This window comes from Peromyscus eremicus, chromosome 23, assembly GCF_949786415.1.
Source record: "Peromyscus eremicus chromosome 23, PerEre_H2_v1, whole genome shotgun sequence".
Taxonomy (NCBI): domain Eukaryota; kingdom Metazoa; phylum Chordata; class Mammalia; order Rodentia; family Cricetidae; genus Peromyscus; species Peromyscus eremicus.
Genome location: NC_081438.1, coordinates 28,436,364 through 28,454,311, shown reverse-complemented (window position 1 = coordinate 28,454,311; position 17,948 = coordinate 28,436,364). Strand labels below are relative to the sequence as shown.

At 46.0% G+C, this 17,948-nt stretch overlaps 1 protein-coding gene across 2 annotated transcripts in view; it reads left to right on the top strand.

Annotated features, from left to right (window-relative positions):
* The window catches only part of Wipi2 (WD repeat domain, phosphoinositide interacting 2), a 36,445-nt gene that overhangs the window by 7,016 nt on the left and 11,481 nt on the right, over positions 1–17,948 (top strand). The window contains exons 2-3 of one of the 2 annotated variants that reach the window (XM_059248863.1): positions 2,537–2,619; positions 16,223–16,392. In XM_059248863.1, coding sequence (XP_059104846.1) covers positions 2,537–2,619; positions 16,223–16,392 — 253 coding nt within the window. The remainder of the gene's footprint in view (positions 1–2,536; positions 2,620–16,222; positions 16,393–17,948) is intronic. The other variant, XM_059248865.1, reaches the window with a different exon arrangement.

The window sequence follows — 17,948 nt, the reverse complement described above, 5'->3', positions numbered from 1 at the left end:
TATATATTTATCTATCATGGTCTGGACATCTGATGTGGGAGACAAAACTCTGAGCCCAAAAGAATTTGCCAAAGCAGGCATATTGGTTCACATAGGAAGACTGAGGCAGGAAGATTAAAAGCCCCAGGCCAGCCTCATCTACTTATTGAGATTCTGTTTCAAGTAAACAGCAACAAAAAAAATGTGTCCTTTTGTCTTAAGAACACAGGAACATTTTCTTTGGGCGCCTGGGAAGGTGGCTAAGAGCTCCTGTTATTCTTCCAGAGGACCAGAACAACCACAGCTCACAGCCGCCTTTTAACTTTACCTGCAGATATCCCCACACATATTCACGTAAATACACTCATATAAATAAAAATCTTTTAAAACATACAGGAAAATACACAATTTAAGAATGATTTTTGTCTTATTTTCTTTTGGCTCTTGGTATTTTTGGTGTTTTGTTTTTACTTTGAGCCAGGGACTCACTATGTAGCCCAGGCTGGCTCTGAACTCCTGATATTCCCGCTTCTTCCTCTCAAGTGCTAGGGTGGTTTGTATTTTAAATTTAGAAATAGTTGAGGTAAGAGAGATTAAAATTTGCTTAAGATAACAAACCTTATTTGTCTGGAAAATATTTTCTTTTTTTTAAATTTTTTTATTTAATGCCGAATGCTGTTTATTGAAGGAGGGAAGAGGTCTTAAATACAGGCTTACAGCACAATGGGAGAACCCTGGAGGGCAGAAGTTCGCTACCAAAAATATTTTCTTGAACACAAATTTTTCCAGAAGTTCTTAGCTGCTGAGATTTTATTTTTAACCTTTCTAGAGAGTTGTTTGTTTTATTTCTTCTTTTATTTTTTAATTGAGACATGGCTGGCCTGGTGCTTGCCGTGTAGACCAGACTGGACTCCCGAGTGCTGGGATTAAAATCATGTACCACCACAGCCACCTGTTAGTGCTCACAGTGTGTACAGATATGCAGACCTGATTACTTGGTTGAAAGAACTCAGTGTAGTGGAGTCACATCCTGCCGACTGGTAGAGAAAGTTTATGGTCCTTTATGCTGCTAGAGAAGCTCATACTAGTGTGGTTTCAGTAGTGCTCAGAGAGCCTCTGTTCAAGTAGCCTCAAGTGTTGTCCTGGGTACAAATACAAATCAGGTGAAAGTCCTCTGCTCTGCCCATTTGTTTTTGTGTTCTCCCAGTGTCTGAACCTCTGTTCCTCCCTTCTCCCTTCCATCCTTCTCTGCTGGTGAAGGCCGTATGTGCTGCTTGCTCTTGCTTCCTTGGTCAGTTGCATTCTGGAGATGGAATTTTCTGACCAGGAACCCCTTCACTTGGTGTCACCAAGACTCTGCTCCAAGCCTTTTAGCCAAAGCTAGGAGTTGCTAAGCACAGCTTGTCAAACGTAAGCCATCAAAAAGAATCCCTCACTTCTCCATCTAACTCAACAAAGATAGTCTTCCCATACTTCCCAGGGTCTAGTTTCTTAGTATGTGTCATTCTTTTTCGTTTGTTTGGTTGGTTTTGTGTTTTTGTTTTTTTTTTTTCTCCTCGAGACAAGGTTTCTGTGTGCAGCTTTGGAGCCTATCCTGGAACTTGCTCTGTAGACCAGGCTGTCCTTGAACTCAGAGATCTGCCTGGCTCTGCCTCCTGAGTGCTGGGATTAAAGGCGTGCACCACCACCCGGCATATGTGTTATTCTTACCCTGCCTCTCAGGCACAGCACAGCGAGTACTAAAGGCAGTCCCGAAATGAGGAATGGATACCAAGCCTGTGTTATATCTAAGTGTTCAGAGTGTAGAATACAGCACAGCTTACTGAACTTGAAGGCTCACAAGCACCGAAACAGTCGTGTGTCTGCAGTCACTGGCTGACAACTGATCTCTCTTCATTTAGATCTCAAACTTAGAGTTTTTAGTCTTTTCCCAGGCTTTATTGGGGGGTAACTGACAAATCTGAATGTATTTAAGGTCAGGGTACCCTCATAAGACATATACATGGAATGAGTGACTGATGGGCTGGGAGATAGCTCAGAGAGTAAGGCACATGCTGTGCAAAGTGTGAGGGGGAGTTCAGATCCGAAGAACACATGTGAAGCCAGACATGGTGCTGCACATCTGTAACACTGATCCTCCTCTAAGCTTGGGTGGAAAGCAACACAGGAGAATTCCAGGACCATTGGAAGCCAGCTAAGCTTGGTGTATGCAGCTGTGATGAGATCTCTGTTTCAAACAAGGTGAAAGGGCAGGACCAACACCTCAGGTTGTCCCCTGACTCCACTTGTGCGCCATGGCATGTTCTTGCTTACATACACCGAGTCACCTAACGTGCTTGGGTTTTGTGTGATGACAGTAGTGCATCAGGTCCCAACACCTTGTTAACCATTATGCCCATGCCATATGCTTTACAGACCTCTGCCATATATCTGATACAGACCTGTGAGACAACTCCAACATACTGGTGATTTCTTGGGGGGTAAGGGGGGCGCTGATTTATGCATGATTGCTGTCTACGTGCCTTAGCTCTTACTTCTGAATTTGGCTTTTTTGCAGGTCCCTAGCTGTTGGTAGTAAGTCCGGGTATAAGTTTTTCTCCCTTTCTTCTGTGGATAAGCTGGAACAGATCTATGAATGCAGTAAGTGCTCGCTTTATTTCCCTTGTTAAACAAAGTTGACCTGTTGGACTGGACTTGGAATGCAGTCCTCTACTCCAACACTGGGCAGTTCAAGTCCACACAGCCTTGGGCCAGTCCTCTTCCACCCTAGCCACCTCAGGAAGTCACAACTAGGGACTAACCTGGGTGTCCTTCTAGATCTCTGGGTATTTGCACATAATATTTGTTCATTTAGGGTTGTGTTTTCCCGGCTTTCAGGACCTGGCATCTTACCATATATAATCTATCATCCTTCACCATCTCCTCCTTAATGCCATTTAGTTGAGGTGACTGTCATAAAGGGTCCTAGAAAACGGAACCGCTCCAACCCTGTAGGAGTGGTTTCCTTTGGCTGCTGTTGTCATTTGATGGAGTCTAAGTGGCCCATGACTTGGGATAGCAGAGAGGCCACAAGCTGGGGCCTCTAAAAAACACAAGTAATGTCTGTCTGTTGGACCGTGATTAGGACTGAAGTTAATGACTGTGAAACACATCATCGGGGCTGGAGAGATGGCTAAGTGGTCAGAGCACTGTTGCTCATTCAGAGGACTTGGTTTAGTTCCTAGGACCCATGTGGTAGTTCACAAACATCTGTAACTCCAGTAGGGAATCTGACACCTTCTTCTGACATGCATAGGCACCAGGCGCATACATGGTACACATACAGCAAGTCAGGTGAAATACACATACACGTGAAATTAAGTAAGTTTTTACAAATAAAAAAATTTGTGTGTATGAGTGGTGTGTTTGTGTGGGTGTGGAGGTCAGAAATGACACACGTGGTCTTTTTCAAATACTCTCCACATTTTTATTTTTTGGTTTTGCAAGACAGATGTAGCCCTGGCTGTCCTGGAACTCACTCTGTAGACCAGGCTGCCCTTGAACTCACTGAGATATGCCTGCCTCTGCCTCCCAAGAAAGGTATGCCCCACCACTGCCCAGCTCTTTTTTTTTTTTTTTTTGAGACAAGGAGCCTGCTGACAGGCTAGATTAACTGACTAGTGAATTCCAAGGACACTCCCCCCCTCTGCTGTGTCCTGTCCTGTCCGTCCATCTGTCCATCCGTCCGTGCGTGCATGTGTCCCACTAGAGTTACAGGCATGCGCATGAGCTAACACACCCAGCTTTTTACATCAGTGTAGGGATCTGAACTCAGATCCTCTTGCTTGCCTGGCAAGTACTTTACCCACTGAGCTGTCCCCAGCTCTTATACACTTTCAATAAAAAGACCGGTTTTTATTACATTTTATTTGTTTAGTGTGTATGACATTCATGTGCACATGTAGCACCACACCAGTGCGGAGGTCAGAGGACAACTTATAGGAGTCTGTTTTCTTTCCATCATTTGGGTCCCAGATGAAACTCGGGTCTGGCAGCAGGCACTTTACCCGCTGAGCTATCTTATCAGCTCAGAAAGTATATTTTAAAAGGTGGAGGGAGTCCCACTGGAAAGATGGCTCCGTAATTTAAAAATCTTATTGTTCTTGCTGAGGGCCTGGATTTTGTTCTCAGCACACATCCGGTTATATGTTACAGTAATCCGGTTACATGGAGTTACAGTTGCATGTAACTCCAGCTCCAGGGGCTCTAACAGTTCTTTCTATTTTCTGTGGGCAGGCACACATACAATACACATTTTAAAATGTTTTTTACTACATTAAAAAAAAAATTGTGACCATTTGTGGTGGTGCACACCTTTAAACCCAGCACTTGGGAGGTTGAGACAGTTGGATTGCTGAGTTCAAGGTCAGCCAAGGCTACATGGTGAGACCCTGTCTCAAAAAAAAAAAAGACAAAAATTTTTTGTCTTGGAGGGTGTATTGGAGGGTGTATAGGTCAGAACACAACCTGCGGGCATGTAGGTCCCAGGGACTGGAATCGGAGCTTGGCGGGCCGCAGGCACCTTTACCCCTGAGCTTCTTGCAGCAGCGCCCCCTCCCCCATACGTCATTCACGTTAAGTTGACATGCAGCCTGAATTCCTAAGATGTAACCTCTTCGTCAGATATCACAGCCAGAGCATCACTGCTCATCTTTCTTCCTCACGTGTCTCCAGTTTTACTTGTATCTGCTTGTGTGTTTAATTCTGTGATGTTTGAATACCTGTAGAGAGTCCTGTATCCACCACGATCCCGATACAATTCTTCTTGCTCTAGAGCAGTGATTCTCAACCTTCCCAACACTGCGACCCTTTAATGCAGTTCCTCATCCTGTGGTGACCCCAACCATAAGGTTATTTTCATTGCTACTTCATAGTTGTAATTTGCTACTGTTATGAATCATAATGTAAATATCAGTGTTTTCCTATGGTCTTAGGTGACCTACAGGTTGAGAACCACTATCCTGGAATGCTTTTGTAGTTGGAAGTCAGGCACAGTGGCCCATCTGTAATCCCAGTTCTTTGGAGAGTTGTTTTCTATCAGCCTAGGTGCAGAGGGAGACCCTATCTAGAAAAAGGCAAAGTAATAATTAACTAATAAATTAAAACCCTTCATGTTGACAACCCTCCCTCCCTGTTTCCTCCTGCCCACACTGTCTGACCCTGGCAGCCACTGATCTACCTCCAGTCCTGCAGTCTTCCTGCCTCAGCTTGCTGAGTGCTGGGCTTGTCAGGTTTAAAAGTTGTATTAGTCAGGTTGTTTCTGTGGTCACTGCAGTGAGTTCCTGAAACCCAACTAACTAGGAAGAACAAATTTATTTAGATCAGTTCATGAGATCCAAGGGTGCGACTGCTTCAGTTCAGTTGGCCTTCAGCACTGGCACCACAGGCAAGAGGCTGGGAGTGTTGACCACAGCTGGAGGCAGGAAGGCTAGGTGTGGGCACAACCCTTGTAACAGGTTTTGTTTTGTTTTGTTTTGTTTTGCCTGCAAGCATGTAAAGGCAAGGCATCAGATCCCCGGGATGAAGTTGCAGCTGTTCAGAGCTGTGGAGTGCTGGGAATCAAACCCTGATCCTCTGGAAAGCAGTACTTTTTCATAGGTTCTGGGGATTCAAACTCAGGTCCTCACACTTGAGACAAATGCTTTACCAACTGAGCCATCCCCAAAGCCTGGTGATTGGCTTTTTGGTCAGCACAATTCCCTAAGAATTGTGTGTGACAATATGCTCCTTTTTGTTGATGAGCAGTAGTTCACAGCTTTACTGTTAACCCATGGAAAGACCCAGTGATGGAGCCTAGATCTGGACTATTACAAGTAAAGTGGCTGTGAGCATCCATGGGTGGGGTTTTGTGTGGATATGAATTTTCATTTCTTGGAAGTGAGTGCCCAAGAGTGCAGTTGTTTGTTTGGCAACTGCATGTAGTTTTTTTCAAGAAACAGATGGGGTGGGTGTACCTGTGATCCTGAGGCTTGGAAGATGTGGTAGAATGATCAGGGGTTCAGGCTCATGCTCAGCTAGAGAGTAGGTGTGAGCCCAGACTAGATTACATCTGCAGCAACAAAACAGACCAGAGACAGCCACACTTTCTGAGTGTCTGTGCCTCATTCACCAGTATATATATAATATAAGGGGTTTCATACACATACTTGACTGTGTACCTTTCCTCTTGATGTTCTGGTATGTGCGGTACTGTCTCATGGTTTGTTTGTTTGTTTTTTTCAGAGCTGAGGACCGAACCCAGGGCCTTGCGCTTGCTAGGCAAGTGCTCTACCACTGAGCTAAATCCCCAGCCCTATGTCTCATGGTTTTAATTTGGGTTGATGGTGTTGAACACCTTTTTTTTTTTTTTTGGTTTTGCCTTTAGGGTTGGTCTGTTTTGAGACAGAATTTGAGTAGCCCTGGTTGTCCTAGAACTCTCCATGTAGACTAGGCTGGCCTCAAACTCACAGATCTGCCTGCCTCTGCCTCCTAGTGCCTGGATTAAAGGTGTATCCATTAAACCTGGCTTTGTTTTTTTGGGTTTTGAGATAGGCTAGCCTCAGATCTGCTATGTTCCAAGGGCTGAGGTTTCAGCTCAGTGTCAAGCATCTTTTATCCCTTACCCTCAGATTTTGCCCACTCTTCTTTGGTTTAAGACCAGTCTTGGGTAGCTCAGGATAGCCTCGAACATACTGTGAAGTCAAGAATGGCCCTAAATTGCCTATTCTCTGCCTTGAAGTGACATTCAGTCTTGAAAACTAGTGTGACTGCTGAAGAGGAGTGGCAGGTGCCTAATGACAGCTGCTTCTAAATAGAGGTGCCCAGAAGTGACAAGCATGAGGCTGGGAACTCTAATGAACAAAGGCTTTCCAGCCCTTGGTGTAAGGTGAGGAGGACACTGAAGCTTCCATTTGGAATTCCAGAGTCCTGCCCACCAGGAGGGTAGAGGACTCCATTCCTGCTCGAAGTCATCTTGCAGGTGCCCTTGACTCCAGGATGGAGTGTGTCTGCTTGACCCTTCAGTATTGCCTTCGTTGTTACTGCCTCAAAAGTGATCACCCATTAGGAGAGAATGGCACCAGGGTTAGAGTCCCTCCCGGTCCTGATCCCTGTGTCCTGCTGCCTCTGCTAGACAATACTCCTTTTCAGTCCTCATACTCACCTCCTCCCTGGCCCCCAGTGTCCTCTAGCTTCACTGAAATGGGACCGTGTGGTTACTGACGTCAGCTGTGGGCCAGCATTAGTGACATCTGAAACAGAACTCCTCCCCCAGGTTAGCCCACCTCAGGAAAAGGATCCCTTGGCATTTCCCAGCAGCTGAAGCTACTGTCACTGGTGGCGGCTGTGTGGGAATTGTGGTTCTCCATTTATTGGGAGGCTCAGTGTGTGGAGTGAGGAGGAATGTCAAAACCCAGTCCTCATTTGCAGAGACCGGAACTTCCTGCCTGGCTTTTGGTAGGAACACAGTGTGATGTCTTGATAGCAGCTTGTAAGTGTGGAAAGGTATGTACCAACCTGTGTGTCCCCTTAATGAGATTTGATTCTTAAAAATAGATGAAGCAGACAGAACATTCCAGTTCATACTCTTTCATTTGTGTTTTATGGTTTGTGTGCTCGAGCATGTGTGTGCCAGGGTGGGTGTGGGAGATTAAAGGACAGTGTCTTGGAGTCTGTGGTCTGTGAAGATGGAACCCAGGTTTCCAGGCTTCTGCAAGCACCTTGACCTGCTGAACCGTCTGGCCACCTCCATTTAGTTACTCCACCCAGAAGCTGCTGGGGGCTCTGTCTCCTCTCACACAGGAGCAGATGGCTCCTGGGAAAACTGGTTCATCTCTGGGTGGATGTCAAAGTTGTCTAGCACTCTTCTGCAGGTAGTGAAGAATCTTACTCTATGGCTCCAGTTTGAGGTCTTGTGCACTCGTGACTCCTAGCAGTCCATCATAAAACCAAATCTTTGCTATCAGCCCTGCTGCTTTATCAAAAGAATGAGCCAAGGCAGGTCTTAGGGAACAAGACCAGCCACTGCTCTTTCTTTAAAGCAGACAGAAAATAGAAGCTTTGCCCAGCAGCACTGTCAGGTCTTTGCTGACAAGGCTATTGTGATTGCAGACTACGCACTTATTTTCATAGTTGAGACAGGGTCTTATTATGTATGTAGCCCAGGCTGGCCTGTAATATGTGAGCCTCCAGCTTTGGATTCCTGAATGTTAGGTTTACTGGTGTCTGCTACCATACATTATTTCAAACTCAGTCTCTCAATCTCCCCTCCCATACAGGGTCTTGTTATGTAGACCAGGCTGGCCTCAAATTCACAGTGTTATTGATTAGGATGACCTTGAACTTCTGATTCTCCTGTCTGCCTCCCAAGTGTTGTGATTAACAGCATGTTCCACTACTCTGGTTTTGATGCGGATCTGGGGATGGAACTCAGGGCTTCCTGCATGCTAGGCAAGTATTCTAACCACTGAGCCACTTTCCCAGTTGATTTCAAATGTAAGGAAAGTTGTAAAACTTGGGTCCTCTGCCTGTTGTTTCTGCCCCATGTGTTCTCATCCATTCTCCATAGGCCATGTCTCATTGTTGGAAAGTTCACAATGCATGTGGCTTTCTTCTCTTAAATGTCACTGCAACAACAGTGTCCGCTATTAAGTAAAATACATAAAAGATCTTTGTAAAATGTCAGAGTTGAGAAGTGAGCTTCTCCAGATGCCACATAGGATCAGAAGTCTGTGAGTGGGGATAGCACCCATCACAAAACGTGCACTTCCGCAAGTCCATGAAGTGAGCCCATCTGTAGCTCAGCAGTGTCTGGAACCTCAGTGGCTATGGGAGCCTTCCCTAGACACAGAGTACCTTATAGACCATTGTCTATGTCCTCAACTCTGAGAAATAATGCTTTTCCCAGTGATGGGCCATGCACCTGTCAGAATATTATTTTTGTGAGATTTTACAGTAATGGAGTCACTTCTGCCTCAGTCTGCTGTAGTGGAGCAGCTCTTGGCTGGCATCACTGGGAGAGCCCCATGCACAAACAGGCCTGTGTGGAAATGTGTTTCACCAATTATTTAATTTGTCTTTGTTCTTCCCATTTGAGGAGCATCATTGTTGCCAGCTATCCACTATGCCACGGAAGCAAACAGCCCAAGTAACTCCTTTCCTAAGGTAGACTTCTAGACAGTCAACCTCAAGGAAGAATGACAGATTTGTGCCTGAGGCCACTTGAGCTCACTGAAGTTTGTGTTCAGAGTTTTCTCTGTATCCGCTTGGGTGCACTCTGGCATTGGTGTGCCACCTTGGGTCTCCTTCACCAGCCTGTTTACCACTGCTTCTCAGGATAGCTGCGCTGTCCTTGATTGAGTGTGTGAGGCTCATGGATGCCGTATGCTGGTTCTGTCAGTACCGAGCTTAGTAAACTTAGTGGGTTGGGAGAGGGCTCAGCATGTTCAGACCCCCAGCACCCATGTAAAGGCAGGTGTGGCAGTGTCTATAACCCTAGGCTGGAAGGCGGGGGATAGGCAGGTGGATCCTGGGAGCTAGCTGGCCAGCCAGTCTTGCCACTCTGAGCACCAGGTTCAGTGGGAGACCAACAGACATCTATCGACAACCTTTTATTTGGCCTGCTCATACTCACACACATGCACACGTATGCACGAAGTCAGCTCTTCTTGGTCAGTCAGAGACTGGGGAGGAGGAGGTTCCCCTGCCATTTGCAGAGGGCCTAACCCTTTTCCTGGTTTCTGGCCCCTGTGGAAGTCAGATAAAAGATACAGATAGAAAATTGCCCCCAGAAAACCCAGTAGCTTTCCGATGTCTTCAGTGTTTTAAGAGACATCTCACATCCACACTGACGCCCATTGCCTGGGGTTGAAGGACTAGAGTCCCTGAAGGGTCTGCCTATACTTAGCTTCTGTCCTGTCCCCATGGCCACGTGACATTGACTTGTACTGAGATGTCCCCTGCCACTTGTGTCAGTAGCCTCTTGCTTCAGTCAGGTCTTACTGTGTCCGCCAAAGTTCATGGGCTGCCTGAGGCTGCACTCAGCTACCTGAGACGGCTTTTAGTGTGATTTAAAACAACCACAAGAACAGCCTCTTTGGGATATAGTTTCTGTACCTTTATGGCCTATAAATCTGTTTAAAGTATCCAGTTGAGTGACTTACAGTGCATTGGCTAAGTTGAGCAGCCTACTGCCGTGGAATTTTCAAATGTTTTTATCGTCTCTTAAAGCCCAAGTCCATTAGCAGTCGCTCCCACTCTCTCTCACCAGCTCAGCTCAGCCACTCATCTCCTTTCTGCATCTATAGATTTGCTGTCTGGGCTTTGCAGATAAATGCAACTGAGTGTGGCTGGCTCTGTTCATGTGGAATGTTTTTACAGCTCTTCCCTGCCCTCCCATGTATCAGGCCTTCCTTTGTGTTATTGCTGAGTACTGTTATACTCTCCAGCTGTCCTGTTGGGGTCATCCACTCATTCGTGCACACGTGGGCTGTTTGCATTTCTTGGCTGTTGTGAATAGCTCTGTTCTACACATTGGTGTGCAAGCAGCAGTGTGGATGCCTGTTCCCATTCACAGAATAGACACAGGAGTCAAATGACTGACTGAGGAACGTGGCCTTGGCCACTGGTGAATAAAGCTGTTAGGTAACTTCCTGACGTTGGAAAGGTGGGGTCAACAGATAAACACTAGCCAGTCTGCCCTTAGCCAAGGTAGCACCACACATGGGGGGGGGGCATCCTCACCCCGTACTGGGCTCAGGTCCAGCGTTTCTGGTTTGGTTTGGTTTGTTTAGCAGATTAATGAACTAGGTAGGATATAAGCAGTAATTTGGGAAGTTGATCCTATGTCCCACCCTATTGTAGAGGGGCTAAACACTAGTTTAGCATCTTAGGGAAGGTGTTGGACTGAATAAGGTATGGCTAATCCCTATGCAGGGAAAGCATCCACAATCTAATAGACTTGGATCCAAGTGAGATCTGTCTCAGGGATTTCCATTGTTAAAGATAGTGTTAGAGGTTTTTCTTTTGGGTTTTTTGTTTGTTTGTTTTGTTTTGTTTTGTTTTTGAGATGGTCTCTATGTAGCCTTGGCTGTCCTGGACCAGTCTCTGTCTCCCAAATGCCGGGATTAAAGATGTGTGCCACCATGCCTGGCCGAGAGGTTTTTCTTCCTATTCCTAGATATCCGTTTTTCCCCTCTTTGGCTGGCCTGTAATTTAGAGATCCGCCCGCCTCTGCCTGTGCTAGGATAAGAGTGTGCATTACCCAACCCCCTACTGCCTGTCCCTAGGTTTCTAATCCTGGTTTGGGAAGAGATGAGTTTGGCTGCTTTGTTTTGTTTTTGTTGTTCAGGTGCCTGTAGCCTCGGCTGTCTTGGAACTCTGTAGACCAGGCTGTCCTCAAACTCATACCTTCCTCTGCCTCCTGAATGCTGGAATTAAAGGCATACACCGCCCTGCCTAGCTACCCTTTTTTTTGGGTGGGGGTGGGGGGGTTCAAGACAGGGTTCCCTCTCCTGGAACTCTGTAGACCAGGCTGGCTTCGAATTCACAGAGATCCGCCTGCTTCTGCCTCCCAAGTGCTGAGATTAAAGGCATGCTCCACTACGCCCAGCGACTTTTATTTTTTTTTTATTTTATTTATTTATTTTTTTTAAAGATTTATTTATTTATTATGTATACAGTATTCTGCCTGCATGTGTCCCTGCAGGCCAGAAGAGGGCACCAGATCTCATTACAAGTGGTTGTGAGCCACCATGTGGTTGCTGGGAATTGAACTCAGGACCTTTGGAAGAGCAGTCGATGCTCTTAACCACTGAGCCATCTCTCCAGTCCGACTTTTATTTTTTTTAAACACAATTTTTTTGTTGGTTTGTTTTTTGTTTTGTTCAGAGAGCTATGTTTTACTTAAGTTGTGTAAGTGAGATTCCTATTCATCTTCCCCTTCACTGTTTGATTTACGGCAGACATTTCTCTATAGGCTAATCCATAATCTAAAAAGATTTTAGCCTCCCCTCCTGAAAGTACAGCCAGCATATTCTTTCATCAGCTTGATACGGTACAAATTCTTATCCTAATAGTGAATTGTTAAACACAGTTTTACTGTGTAGTTATGAATGGCTTCAAACTTGTGGCAGTCCTCCTGCCTCAGCCTCCACAGTGCCACCTGTAGTTGTGAGCTATCACACCTAGCCTAAACACTGGCCGTTTTGTTTGCCTCTGTTGCCCTGGTGTAATTTTCTCAGTTGACGAAGTTTGAGCTCCTGGCCGTAGTGTCCTGGGTCTGTCTTGTGCCTGCGCTGGCTCTTTTTTAACATGCTGCATTTGCACTTAGGAAACCTTCCACCTCTGCCCTGCCCTCAAAGCCAGTAGTGACCCTTGCTCCAGAGGAGTCTGGGTTTGGTGCTCACAGCAGGGAGCTCCCAGCCCCTCCCCCAGATGACCTGACCTCCTACTGGCCTCTGGACCTGCCTGGGATCCTCCCTCCTGCTCAGTAAGAAGGGGGTGGAGTTTCCCACAGTTTCAACTTAGTCTTGCTGGATTTTATTGCTCCTGACATTATTAAGTGTTACAGTCCTGATACTTTGGTGACCTTGTATCTGCTGAAGTGCCAGGTTGGGTTAGCACATAAAGGCTCCTGTGACTGAAACAGGTCTGCTCTTGGAAACATTGCTCTCCAGCAGCTCCTACAATCTACTTCACCACAGGAGCATCCTGCAGGTCCTTTCTCACTCCCTCACCTCCCTTTCACACTCTATCCCTCACTAGGAACATGTGCAGAAGACAAGGATTATTCTTCTCACCCCCACCCCCACCTTTCTACCTGTCAAGCAATGGCTGTAAAATCCCCAAGGGCATGAGGGCAGCTTCTCAAATTCAGAATCTGTGATGGCTGACACACAGCTGCATGTAGAAAGGTGTTAGGTTATCTCACCCATGCTTTCATTTAAAGGGCCAGTGGATTTACATAAAATTCAGTTTTGCACAATGAAAATGACTAAGTGAATGATAAAGTAATTGCCTTCCAAGCCTGAGGATATGAGTTCTGATCCTGAAGACACAGGTAAAAAGGACCTGTAATCCCCAAGCTGGGGAGATGGGAACTCAAAAAAGATTTGGGATGACCAGAGCTTGAAGTTGTCCTCTGATCGGTCCCTGCACCCACATGAATGCACACACACATACATATATACATACACAGTCAGTTTTAGTGCTCCATCTTTAGAGTTACCTGTAGTTGGAATTTTCTTTGGTCCACCAACCAGCTCCCAAATAAAGATACAGAGACTTATTATTAATTATGAATGCTCAGCCTTAGCTTAGGCTTGTCCCACTAGCTCTTTTAATTTAACCTGTTTTATTCATCTGCATTTTTCCTTGGGGCTTTTTACCTTTCTTTCATTCTATATGTCTGTCCTACTTTCCTGCTTCCTTTGTGTCTGGCTGGCCCCTGGCATCTCTTCTTCTTTTTCCCCTCTCCCCCCAGCCTAAATTCCTTTTCCTCCTTTACTCTCCCTGCCTGGAAGTTTTGTCTATACCTCCTCCCTCGCTTTTGGCTGTTCAGCTTTTTATTAGACTAGTCAGACGCCTTAGACAGGCAAGGTAAAACAGCAACACATCTTTACATAGTTAAACAAATATTCTGAAACATAAACAAATGCAGCATATCTTTACATAGTTAAACAAGTACTCCACAAGTTACCAACCCTATAAACTAGTTCTTCCTATATCTTTGAGGCTTTTGAAGCCAGACCTCATCACTAACAGCAAGAGTCAAGAGGAGACAGATTCTGTATAGGCAGCTAGTCCTAGCTGGCTTGAACCAGTATGCCCTCAAATTGACAGAGATCCTCTTGCTTCTAGTGCCACTACAGCTGGCTTTTCTTTTAAAATTGGTGTGTGTTGGAGGCAGGGGTGGGGGGGGGTGGGGGAGGTGAGTCATGTGCAGACCAGCTTGACAATTTAACACTCCTCCGGACTAACTAGCCATTGAGCTGCATGGGGCCTCATGTTCTGCCTTCCCAGTGCTGCACTACATACGCTTGCTTTGTACATGGGTGCTGGGGATCAGGTTTTCATGCTTTTGCAACAAGTGTTTCTCTTTTTTTTTTTTTAGATTTATTTTTACTATTATTAAATTTACTATTTAATTTTACTAAATTTACTATTTAATTTTACTAAATTTACTATTATTAATTTTACTAAATTAAGGATGTACATACTTACTAAATTAAGTATGTACAGGAGTGTAGATGCCCTCAGGTCAAAGGAGGGCATCATATCCCCTGGAGATGGAGTTACAGGCTGTTGTGAGCCACCCGATGTGGGTGCTGGGAACTGAACTCAGGGTTTCCATAAAAGATCTTCACTGATGAGCCATCTCTCCAGCCCCAGCCTTTTTTAAAAAAGAGGGTCGCCAGGCGGTGGTGGCGCACGCCTTTAATCCCAGCACTCGGGAGGCAGAGGCAGGTGGGTCTTTGTGAGTTCGAGGCCAGCCTGGTCTACAGAGCGAGATCCAGGAAAGGCGCAAAGCTACATGGAGATACCCTATCTCGGAAAAAAAAAAAAAAGAGGGTCTCACTATGTGACTGGCTAGCCTAGAACTCTGTGGAAACCAGGCAGTCTCAAAGTCACAAGACATCCACCCACCTCTGCCTCCTGTGAACTGATAAACTTTACCACATTCTGAGTGGTGTGATTACAGGTATATACACCTTGCCCAGTTTGTGTTGCTGGAAATCAACCCAGGGTTTTGTGCATGCTAGGTACCATCTAAGCACCATACTGTGGTGTTCTTCCTACCTAGCAAGTTTATCATGATGATGTTCTTGGGATTTTTGTTTTTGTTTTTCGAGACAGGGTTTCTCTGTGTAGTTTTAGTGCCTATCCTGGATCTCGCTTTGTAGGCCAGGCTGGCCTTGAACTCACAGAGATCCGCCTGGGATTAAAGGCATGCACCACCACTGCCCAGCAGTCCTTGGGATTTCTTGAGGGAGGTTCTTTGTGTTACAGAGAGTTGACATTCTGAATTTCAGGTCTGTCTGCCCAGCTTGGTTGGCTGTGACTTGAGTGCTTGTCATGTACAAATTCTCTGCCTCCTCCAAGAGCCAGTAGTGTTACCTGTGCCCTTTGTTGCCAGGCACATCTGGGCAGGGCTTGGCACCTATGCCAGGATGCAGCTGAACAAAGCTTCTGCAGCATAGGAGCCACCTTCTGGCTCCCACCCCCTGGCCTGTTCCCCGAGGTGGCAGCCACTTGTGTTTTGATCCTTGAAGTGAAAGCATCCTTGCTGCTCTAGAAAAGAAGCAAATGTGATTTGTGTCATCTGGCTAAAAGTGCCCATGAATAAACTGTAAAGAACTTAGGATCCTGCCTTAATTTTACTGCCTGTTCCATTGTGGGGAAGAGCACATTCTCATACTTTTAACAAAAATGGGTGTGTCCAGTTCTAGCTTCCTTTTAGTGTGTTAATGCACAAATGTCGAGTCAGGCAGACATGATGAAACCATGTGCTTACCTAGAAACACAAATGCTCCTTGACTTACACAGTTGCAAATAGAGCTGCATTTATCAGCCCGCCTCACTTAATGTAGCAATAGCACAGTTCCTTCCCCTTGTAATCACAGGGCTGACCAAGCTATGGTTCACTACCTAGTGCCACGGCAGCTATGGTTTGGGGCTTAGCCTGCGCCCCCTTGCAGAATCATGTTCCTTGACTCTATTTGAATAAGTGTGGGCCAGTGAGATGGCTCAATGCTAAAGGCATTTGCTGCCAAGCCTGACAACCTGAGTTGGAACCCCAGAATGCACATGGTAGGAAGAAAGAATAGACTTCTACAAATTTTCCTGTGACCTCCACATTTTCCATGGCACACACGCACACCCATAATATATAAATAAGCCAACAAATAAATGTAGTGAATGTGTTTTGAAGTCCTGCCAGCAACAGAGCGTATTTAAAGACACGCTTTCATGATTCTACTTTGGCATCTGAGTTTGCACATAGGGTGTGATCTGTATTTATAGTGAAAGCAGCCATAGCTACAGATGATGAGACTTTCCATCCCCCCGCTGAACTATGATTCTTGGGGACATGTCAGCCCATGTGTCCCTTACAGTGTTCTGTGGCATGTGCCTGTTAGAAGTGCATGCACTGTGTCTATGGACAGATTGGGTGTGTTGACTGGGAGATGTATGTATCCATGCATGTGTTTTTCTTCTCTGGTTCCAGCTGACACTGAAGATGTGTGCATCGTAGAGAGGTTGTTCTCAAGCAGCTTGGTGGCCATCGTCAGCCTCAAAGCTCCCAGGAAGCTGAAAGTTTGCCACTTTAAGAAGGGAACCGAGATATGCAACTACAGCTACTCCAACACGATACTGGCTGTGAAGCTGAACAGGCAGGTGAGTGGCACCTTGTGCTGTAGGCAGCTCAGTTGGTAGAGTACCCACCATATCCCAAGTCCTGGGTACCATCCCATGCACAGCGTAAAACCAGTTCTAGTGGTGCACACCTGTAATCTGAGCACTCTGAGAGGTAGAGGCAGGAGGATCAGAAGTATGAGAGCCTGTCTCAGAATAAGAGGAGGGGTTGGGAAGATGTTGGTGGTACGAAGTCTTAAGGACCTGAGTCTGAATCCCCAGCAGCTGCATAAAAAGCCAGGCTGGCCATATGTACCTCTAACCCTAGCGTTATGGGGGGCAGAGGCAGGAGGATTGTTGTAGCTTACTTGCCGCCTGCCTTAGCTCTAGGTTCAGTGAGAGATCCTGTCTCAAGGGAATAAGGCAGAGGATAATAGAGCTTCTAGCCACCATTTCTCACAGATATATAGATGCACACACATAAATAACACCACACAAAGAAACCAAGTGTATACTGCCTGTCATTCAGTGTTCCTCCCATGTCTCACACTGTTGGGCTTTTGACCCTGGACCACTACCTCCCCAGCCCTGCACCATCATCTCCAGATCCCTGCATATGTCTTTTCTTCAGGTTTTTGAGGCAGGGTCTCTGTAGTCCTGGCTATCTTAGAGCTTGCTATGTAGACCAGACTGGCCTCCAATTCACAATGATCCATCTGCCTCTGCCTCTGCCTCCATAGTGCTAGAATTAATGGTGTGCACCACCCTACCTGGCTCTTGAACACATTTGCTCAACCAGACCAGCAGCCCCATTCTCAGCAGCTTTGATGCATGACACTGGCTTTGTCCCACCCGCTCTGTTGGTCCTCAGGACACTGTCTTACTGTCTGCTCAGATGCAGGTCCAGGGATAGCATAGGCTTTTTATGCAGTGCCTTCTTTTGCTTTTATAAACGATATTTTTTTTCTTTTTCTTTTCTTTTCTTTTTTTTTCTTTTTGGGTTTTTCAAGATAGGGTTTCTCTGTGTAGCTTTGCACCCTTCCTGGAACTCACTCTGTAGCCCAGGCTGGCCTCGAACTCACAGAAATCCGCCTGGCTCTGCCTCCCGAGTGCTGGGATTAAAGACGTGCACCCGGCTTTTTGTGTGTGTGTATTTGAGACAGGGTGTTTCTGTATAGTTTTGGTGCCTGTCCTGGATCTCACTTTGTAGACCTGCCTGGCTCTGCCTCCAGAGCACTGGGATTAAAGGAATGCGTCGCCACCGCCTTGCTAAATGATACTTTTAATAAATCTCTTTCCTCTTTTCCTTCTTTCAGTCTTACTTGTAAGACAGTTGCTAATCGGTCTTATTAATAAAAAACCCCGAGTCATATTGGGATAAAAACTGAGAGATCAGGGAAGCAGAAAGAAGCCAGTCACATTCTTACCACTAGAAATCCTCAGCCAAGGAGAGACCTACTTCCTGTATACCCACGCCTATATACCTTTCTGTCCCTGCCCTCTTACTTCCTCTCTCCGCCCAGCTACATTCCTGTCTGTACAGACCTCCAGACTTCCATGGTTAGCTCTGGGATTAAAGGTGTGTGCCACCATGCCTG